We start from the raw sequence: 9358 nt of genomic DNA on the forward strand, positions 1-9358 counted from the left end.
ACAAGACTTTCCGGTGCCTTTTGAAATTTCGTCCACAACAGGGGCAAACTAACAGGCAGATGGCGACCAAGATAGCGGGAATCCAGACCTAGCGGGACCTCGCTGGAGTCCGGAACTCGGGTGGTTACCTTGGGGAGTGAGTGAAGCCAGAAGGCATACGAAGAAATCGGCTGCTCAGGGTGATGGATAACTTGTTAACGTAACCTGAGGCCCCACCGCTTTCCCTCCAGACAGAAGACACTCCCAGACTTCCGAAGGCTTTGGGGGGTGCAGTGGGGTGGGGGTGGGTAGAGGAAGGTGCCTTCTAGAGATGGGAACGTGAGTGAGAGGTAACCGAGGGGGGAGAAAAAGCAAAGGCAAGGCGAAGGCAAGAGGCCGGAACCAGGGTCAGCGGGGTGTAGAGGACAAACGCTGCACGGGAAGATCTGAGTTCAGATTCCCCGATCTGCCTTGGAACTCATGTGGTGCCCTTGAGCCAAGACAGTTTCTGTCGGGACTGCATACCAACCTCACAGGGCTGTTGTGGGGAGGAAAGGCAAGGAGGCTATCAAAAGGGTAATAAGGAAATGTTCCGGTAAGCAACCCCGTTCAGGGTGGTGAAAGGTGGGTTGCTGCTTCTCTGTTATTGGCCAAAACCCAGCCAAAGCGACACCTAAGCAAAGGGGCTTCACTCGTATTTACCAGTAACCTGTCCAGATGTTCTTGCCTCCCACTACTTGATGGAACTCGGTCTTCTCTCTGCATCCTGGTCCTTTTCAAGAGGCTCTCCTGGGGTAATTTTTGTGGCATTTAAGAACGCGGCGGGGAGAGGATATTGTGCCTTCTGTCGGTCAAGAAATCTACCCCATTTCTAAACACTTTCTCGGAAGTAAGATGTAACATCGACGCTGAAACTCAAGACTGCAGCTTTTAGACGGCAATCTGAAACCCGTTTACTCCGAAAGGTGTCCTGCTGAAATAACCGGGATTGTATTCGAAGTGGATGCGATTAGTAAATCTGAGAAGTAAAATGAACTGGGGGTGTTGTGAGGACGAGCGACTGTGAAGAGAGGAGACCCAGGCATGAAACGTATTTTCACTTTTCCTTATAGCTAATTTCTGCCGCCAGAACAAGCGCTTCTCAGAGAACGCTTGCCTGCCGGTCGAACCGCGCCACTGGACTCGCAGCGAGGGTGAATCTGGCATTGCGCAAGTCCCGGTGAAGCCTCTGCGTGGCACAGCCCAGCGGGGGGCAAGAGATGCCTTTTCTCTTGTCTTTCTTAGCAACAGAGAGGAAGAGGATAAAGAAGGAACACAAAGAGCAAGAGAGAAGAAAGGGGGTGGTATATACTCGGCCAGAAAATGAGAAATGAAAAAATTAGGACCGACGCTTTGGAAAGTTACTCTAAACGAACCACTAAAGCAAAATGGGTTTCCTTTGGCTCCCAGATCCCACTGGACTCCCAAACGGGCGTTTCTCTTTTTAATTACTGCAATCCGGAACGCGTTATTTTGAAGGAAGTTCCGGTATAAGGAGTAGGAAATAATTCTTTTCCGGTTGGGTGGAAAATGTCCATTCCAATCCACAAGCCCGTTAAACCGATTTACTCAAATTCGAAGTACTTTATTCAGGTGTTGTCTGTGTTCAATAGCACTGAATTCTAGAGGGTCTCCCTTAGCGCACCACCAGACCCACAGGGTTCCCTGAGCTTTGACGCGTGGGCACGGCTAGCGCGGGGATCCAGCCCACGGGGAAATGCGCGAGTGGCCCCGCAGAAAAGGGTCGCGGCTCGTGGCGGAGCGTTCAGCGCATCGCCCGGCCGTTTCCGTCTCGGCAGCCCTCTCTCTCCCTCGAGCCCCAGCCCTGCAGCGCTGGCTGTGCTCGCGGGCTTCCTCCGCGCACCCCTGGGAACCCAGGAGCACTCTGAGCGGGACGCTCCAAGGGGCGGCCTGCGCGCGGGCGCGTGTCCATGCGCGAGTGGACACGCTCCTCTCCGAATTCGCATCCCTCGAGAACGCAGCGCGCCCACGGCCAGCCGCGACTCCGGAGTGACTCCGCGTCTGTACGGGACTCGCCCAGCCCGGCGCGAGCGGGGCGGCCATCGAGACGCCCGCTGGAGCGGGGCGGGGGACGGGGGTCAGGGCAGTCCCGCTAGCTCCGCCAGCCCGGCCCGACGCGGGGACTCACCGTAGCAGGAGAGCTGCAGCGCTCCGTTGTGGCCGCTGGCGTCTTGCAGCTTGAGGCCGGCGCCCGGGGGGCTTTTGCAGGAGCCCCTCTGCGCGTAGAGCGGCGGCGGCGGCGGGTGGTACTTGTTGAAGGCGGCGGCGGAGAGCGCCTGCTGCGGCTGCCCGCCGCCGTCCAGGGTCGGGCACTCCGGCTGGCTGTAGCGGCTGCGGCACTTGGGGCTGTTGCTGCCGCTGCCGCCGCCGCCGCCGCCGCCACCGTCTCCGCCGCCGAAGCTTTGCCCTTTGCTGGCCAGGAAAGCGGGACTGAACTTGTCGCCGCCGCCGCCTCCTCCGGGAAATGCCCTAAAAGGCGAGGAGCCGTCGGCGCTGCCCTGCGAGGCGGCGTTGTAGAAGGAATCCATGGCAGCGGCGGCGGCGGCGGCGGCTGGGTCGCAAAAGGGTGCGCAACTTTCGGCATTCATGCCTCAAATTAAAGAGGGCCCGGCGGTGTCCTCACGCAGCACCAAGAAACTTTCTCTGGCTTTCTCTCTTTCTCCCCCCCCCCCCCTCGATCCTCCCCCTTTCTCTCTCTCTCTCTCGCTTTCTCTCTCTCTCTCTCTCACACACACACGCACACACGCACGCGGAGCCCGGCGAGCACTAAGAGAATTCAGATGTTCCCGAAAGCGAAGCAGATTTCTCCCCCCTCACCCGCGCGCGCACCCAAAGCCGCCCCCCCCCCCCGATCCGGAGAAAGGGGAAAGGGTCTCTCTGCTCTCGCCTCCCCTCTCGCTCTCTAGTTCTCCAGCTCCGAGAGTGAAGGAAGCAGGAGCCGTGGGAAGGCGGGGTGGGCCAGGGTGGGGTGAGGAAGGGAAGGAATACCTCCTCAAGGAGCTCTTCCTTCGCCCCCTCTTTCCCGCCGCCTCCTCTTCCTTGCCCAGTTTTTCCTCCTCTCGTCAGCCACCCACACCCACCCCAAAGAACGACCTCCTCCCCTACCCCGCTCCCATCCCTATGTAGAGGTAGAGGAAGGAAGAAAGGTCAGGGGTTACAGGGGAGGGGGGTCCGTTTTCGTGGAAAGACTTTATTTAGGCATCATCATCATCATCATCATCATCATCATCATCATCATCATCATCATCATCCCCGAACAATGAAATACAGGCAAAGGGCGTAATGCAATTAGAACGGCTGAATCTGAGGATCTGCGCGAAGCGAACGAGCAGGCAGAAATGTCACGCCCGCGACACCCCTCGGTTCGCTCCGGCCCGTCGTCCCCGGTGCCTTGGCCAGGCAGCTATAGGGCTTGAGGCCCTTCTGTTCTGGCCCCCATCCTCGACCTGCGCAGACGCAGGGGGATCCTCCTCGCCCTCCCTTTCTGTCGCAATGGTTACTTTGGGGAGCATCTTTTACGTGGCTGGCGGCGGACCACGTCGCCCGCCCTTCCTAGCCGGGTCTGCCGGCGCGTCGCTCCTCTTTTGACTGTTCCCAGCCAGGGGTTTTTCCGCCTGAGAAACCGCGAGGGGCAGGTCTAAATTCTACGGGTCCAGCTTTCCTTTATATATCAAGGTTGCTGCGAGGAAAGCCTCACCAGTTGAATCCCTGCCTGTCTGCCCAGTGCCAACTGTTACAAAAACTAGGTCGGGGAGCGGGAAGAGGAGAAGCGAGGAGCCCGGTTCCTGCCACGGAACGAGATCTCCTTCGCCTCCAGCGCCAGCCACGGATTCAAACGAGCCAACAGAGAGAGCGCGCTCTTCGCTGTGCGTGGCCTGGCTTCTCGTGGTCTCGCAGCAAGGCCGGCCCCCGAAGGGACTCGACGGCAGGACCGCTGCGGCCGGGCTCCCCGGAAGGAAGCGCGGACGGGGCCTCCGCAGGCTGGAAGGATGCGCCGCCCGCCCCAGGATGCTGCGGATGCGCGCGGGTCGGCTTCGGGCCTCTGCCACGGACCCCGTGACGGGAAGGTCCTCTCGCCTTGGCGGAGCTCCTCCTCCGCGTTTTAACTCCTGCCGCCCCTTTACGCTCCATTTTCTCCGTCTTCCTTTGTAATCCCTCATTTTTCCATCCCCACATCTGGTTTGCATTTCGCGCTCGCTGGCTCGCCCCCCCCCCCGCCTTTACCTTGAAGTTCCCAGTAATAAAGATATTTCGCAAACGGCATCAGCGGCTCCTCAGTCAAAAGGATGCTTAACCCTTTCTTCGCGGGCCGCTACTGCTGCAAAGAGTTTGCAGAGAAGACGACGGCACCATCGGGTTAAGAAAAGGGAACTGGAGGTAGTGGGGATCCGCAGCAACGTTTATCTAGGTGCATTCTGCCTGCATAACGATTGTGCGGGGTGGGGGGTGGGGGGTGGCTGCTTCTTGAGAGAAAGGGCTAGACAGACGGGCAAATAGCTAGATCCAGAATCTTACATCGCTCGATGAGCGCTTACAAGTCATGGCAAAGGGAATTCGTATTTCTCTTTTTTAATCTAGGGAATTAATCTAAGCCGAGGAGCTTCGCTTTAGCCAATTAGGGCGCAATCCGCAAGAGAGCTGAAGCGGACGATTCGCGCCTGAGCCGTTTTATGAGCTGAGCGAGCTACCCTGGAAGGGATTTCCACCGACTTCGAAAGAGCGCCTTGAATCGGCTTGGGCCAGGCACCTGTTTGAGCGGGCGCAGGAAAGGATTCCCTCTCCCAGCTGAGAAGCACCTGAGGTCTTCATCCCTTGGCGGGGACGGTCCTGGTTCTGAACCAGAGCGTCCATCCGAGGGAAGACTCAAGTGCGAGCTGGTGGATCGCCAAGTCCGGGGCCTGAGCGAGCTGGTGCTTTGGGAGATGGAAAGGTCACCTATAACTAATCTCGGTCGTAAGAGTTTCAGTCGAGGAAGGAGCACACACACTTTATGGCGCTGGCTTATCGGCTGGAGCTCTTCCTTGCTTCCTGTTAAAACAGCAGCAAAGGGTCCCGCAGAAAGGCGTGAGGTTGCGTCGTGGTGCAAATAAAAGCCCCCAAACGGTTGTGCCGACTTGACTGCCAAAGAACCTCACAAGTCTTTTTCGGGCAGAGTTCAGGCAGGTTTCTGATCCAAGAAAGCTTTCAGCGGCTTTTCTTTCCTTACTCTCTTTATTACCTGCTTAATTCTTTCCTCGTTTTTGGGGGCCTCCCCCCTCTCCCCCTCCTTTTATGCCCCTCTCGCTCAGCCTCTCTGTCTCTCCCCCTCTCTCTTATGACTTAATAAAAACCAAATCAGCCCAAATGCGTTCGAGTATTTCTAAAATCCACTTCTGGACGGGCATTGGGAAATCCTCAGAGAAAAAGGCAAGCTGGGGAAACTTGGGGTGGGGGTGGGGAGGGGGGGTGGGGAGGGGCGAGGGAAGTGTCGGGAAGAGAAGGTGTCTGCTCTTTCAGGACCGCAGCCGTGCAGGTCTGGAGTCGCCTGGCCTCTGCGGGATTCTCTCTTAGGCAGAAGGAAGCCCATCTTGAGTTGAACTTTTCAGCAACGGCAATTTAAAACGCTCCTGGCTACAACCCAGCTAAAGTTAGTCCCAGTTGAGCACCACTGAAAGTAGTTCGACTTAAGAGGGGCCCGACTAATAATTTCACTTTTTCTTTGGTTTAATGGGACATTAGTCACAAAGACCTTTAGCTGGATCTAGGTGACAGAGAAAATAAGGACGGAAATAAATCTGAAAAACAGCGACAGGGAGACGATTTTATATATATATATATATATAGAGAGAGAGAGAGAGAGAGAGACAGACAGACAGACAGAGACAGAGACCAGACTTTGTCATCACCAAAATTGTGCCCCCTCCTATGTGCTAATTTAATCGGAAAGATATTAGGAATTTCTTTTGTTAGATCTAACATGTATTTATTTGTAAATGGAAAAATTAAAAGCCTACTCCTAAAGACATTTATCAGGTAGCAAGTTCTACGTAAATGCATCATTTTTATTGCCTACTGAAATATGTTCAAGATTGGAGACAGAAATTCGATTCCTAAACTAGCATAACTGAGTTAAGTGGAACCGATTTCAGCGGCGCTCCCTGGAATGGAATTCCATTGAAAACAACAGGATTTTCAAGGAAATTGGATGGGGCTAGAAGTCTCAGCAAGGGTCTCCCTATAGAGGGAACGAGGTTCCTCTGAAAGCCGTAGTCTCGTCTGCGGGACGGAAGGGTCTAGCCAGTCTCCTCCTAAACACGTTTACCTGGAAGTAAACCAGTGAAACGCCAGCAGAAGTCAGTTTATACAAACCGGGAATGAACTCGACATTCTTTTCAGAAGCGATGTAGAACAGACTGGAAGACAAAATAGGAGTTTTGCCATGAGAGAAAAATGAACAGGTTTTGTGCTAAAATAACATCCATCATTATCACCCCATTTTCATTTATTTACCCCTTTATTTTGTATCTCCGGGACAGTATGAGGTATGTTTCCTCTTTTTCCTTTTGAAAAAGGACTTTTCCCTAGGGAAACTGCAGCTCGAATGGGTTAACTAGAAAAGAAGCTAAATATGAAGTCCCAGAGACAGAGTTTAGGAACAAAAATAGTCTTCCAACTTAAACTGAAAAATCTGCATTTCCCCCATACAAAGCTTGTTGTCCAATCAAATCAATAAATTAGTTACATAAATCATAAAGATAGAAAATAATTTGTTTAGATCTAGGTCTATATATGTGGGTGACAGTTGCGTAAACAAACTGAACTATCTCGTAGGGTGACTGCTTCAAATAGCTTCCCTGCTCTTACTGTGCTCATGCTGGCTGAAATACTAGAGATTTAACTGGGGACTATTTGCATGTAGCTCTGGATATCGGCGTATAACTGAATCAAGGGATGCATTTTCTTCAAAAGATGGGCTAAGGAAATGACATTAATAAAAGGATGTTTTAAAAAAACAGAATGACCAGAATGTCTATTTTCACAATCCTGTCATCTTTATCAAATGAACAAACACTAAAACAAATCCAGGAAGAAAGGAGTGCTTTTCCCATATGGGCTGGCTGGCTCAAGAGTTCCCTTTTACCATCATTACCAAAATTATGCAAGGGAAAGAAACAAGTTACTGGCAGGGCTCAAGTCTCAGGGCATAATTCACCCGGAAGTTTGTGCTGTGCAAGCCCCATAGGGATAGATGGAAACTGTAAGTTAGGAAGCGTTCAGTGGAACTCGCACACTACCCCCCCCCCCCCCGCCCCGTAGACTGCATCTTGGGTGTCACTCTCCCTTCCATATTTTCTCAGAAGTAAGCCCCACTGATTTTAATCAAACATCCATTTCCCCCAAAGAAGTATGTGTCCAACTGCAGCCTTTCCCAAGCACTCAAGGGAAACAATTAACAACACACACACACAAACCTGTTCACTCACTCACTAGAAGTAGCAGTAGGAGGAATGTTGGATTAGTAGTGCTACTATAATTAGTAATACTACTAGTAGCAGTAACACCCGTTTAAAACATGACCCTCATCAAGGAGTATCTGTAATGTTGTGTTTTTCTGGTCTGGCATCATGTTTCGGTGGAAGAAAGTCCCATTTTGCTCAATGGGGCTTACTCCAGATCAGGGCGCAGAAGGTTGTACTGTTCGTCCTCCCGAACACTGAGGATCGGGCCCAGGCTTAGTCACAGAGTAGACATACTGAAGTGGGACTTAGGAGCCATCAAGTCTCACTCCTTTAACTGCGATGAAGTCCGAACCCAACCCTCAGCTGAAGCATCTCATACAACTCATGTGAAAGCCCTCTATCCGTCCCTTTAGCTTTCTTCCAGCTGTGTAGTGTTGCATTTTATCCACAGAGGGAAATCACACTGGCCATGTCCCACTGGACAGCCACTGAAGATTTCCGCACAGGATCATTGTTGAAACCCCAAGTGGCACATCACGAAACAGAATGTTAGAATATGTAGTTCAAAAGAGTGAACAAGTGACTGGATTGTGTGAGTCCAGCTCCCATGACAACCCAGAACTCAAATCTCAAGGAAATCTAAGGGGTCTTCCAAGATGGGCATTCCTTACTGGGATGCCACCCGAACAGCGGTTGCTGTTGAGGCCATGTTTCAATGGTTTGGGCACCGTCCTTCACAGATTTAGGCAGAAAAATGTCCTACAGGTTTCAGCATTGCTGGCAGGGCAACATGGGGCATTGTAGGAGTGTTTTTCCTTCCCCTGAAAAGGTATAGGGTTGGGCCCTTACAGTGTGAATCATGAGCCAGTTAAGGCTCAGAACCACCTTGCTTGAGTAGAAGAGGGATTGGATTTTCTTGAAAACAGAGCAAGAAGCCAAAACCCACTGAGGATATAATCCTTTTCATGAGTAGTTTCCTAGAACATCCCCAGTATGTAGGCAAGGCTTTTGACAAAAGAAAACAGAGGGGGGGGGGGGAACCAAGATGATCGAGACAGATCCCTGCTATCCACCCCCCCCCCCGCCCTGAATAAACCCATCAAAGAGCTTTAAATTTGGGTCTAGATTACTTGGATTACCATATTTGGAAATGTTTTCAACTGATCTAGATTCTAAAGCAAACTTCCCCACATCTGACCCCTTCCTAATTCAATAGGGCACAACTCCCATTGCTCTCTATCCATGATTATGGGGGCAGTAGGCCTGTGCATATGGAAGGCACCTGGTGGGTGAGAGACAGAGAGAGGGTGGGGAGGAAGGGAGGGGAGGAGAGAGAGAGAGACCCTATTTTAGCTTGAGGAAACCAAAGTCAGTTTGGCAACCAATGTCTTCAGGATGCACCATGGCTCGGAAATCTCTGGGCCAACTTAAGGCCTAGGTGCCAGTGTGGTGTGGTAGTTAAGAGCATGGGACTGAGACGACCTGGGTTCTAGTCCCCGCTCAGCCATGGGGCCCACTGGGTGCCTTTGGGCCAGTCACAGACCCTCAGCCCAACCTACCTCACCGGATTGCTGTTGCGAGGATAAACCTGAGGGGAGGAGAAGAATTATGCAAGCTGCTTTGAGGTCTTTGAACGAAAAAAAGTGGGATATAAATCCAATAAATAAAGAAAATGATAACAACAAGAGGATAGGAGAACGTTAGCAAATGGCGAGGAACCATCCTCCTGGTTTCCCTTGCGGCAGGATGGCGGAGTTGCGACAAAGATGGCTTGTGGCATGGCTGTAAGTCCTCCCTGCCCGTCCAAACAGCCTTTAGAGGTTGCTCTCTCCATTCTGAGCCTTTCCTCAGAAATAAGCCCCGCCAAGCGCGCCGTAGGC

The 9358-nt window shown here is 52.5% G+C and overlaps 1 protein-coding gene across 1 annotated transcript in view; it reads right to left on the reverse strand.

The window, feature by feature from the left end:
• Nucleotides 1-2627, reverse strand: part of ALX4 (ALX homeobox 4) — a 79287-nt gene extending 76660 nt beyond the window's left edge. Inside the window, exon 1 of the mRNA XM_044437277.1 lies at nucleotides 2168-2627. Coding sequence (XP_044293212.1) covers nucleotides 2168-2627 — 460 coding nt within the window. The remainder of the gene's footprint in view (nucleotides 1-2167) is intronic.
• Between the last annotated feature and the right edge of the window lie 6731 nt (nucleotides 2628-9358).

Source organism: Varanus komodoensis, unplaced genomic scaffold (assembly GCF_004798865.1).
Source record: "Varanus komodoensis strain SLA01 unplaced genomic scaffold, ASM479886v1 scaffold3, whole genome shotgun sequence".
Taxonomy (NCBI): Eukaryota; Metazoa; Chordata; class Lepidosauria; order Squamata; family Varanidae; genus Varanus; species Varanus komodoensis.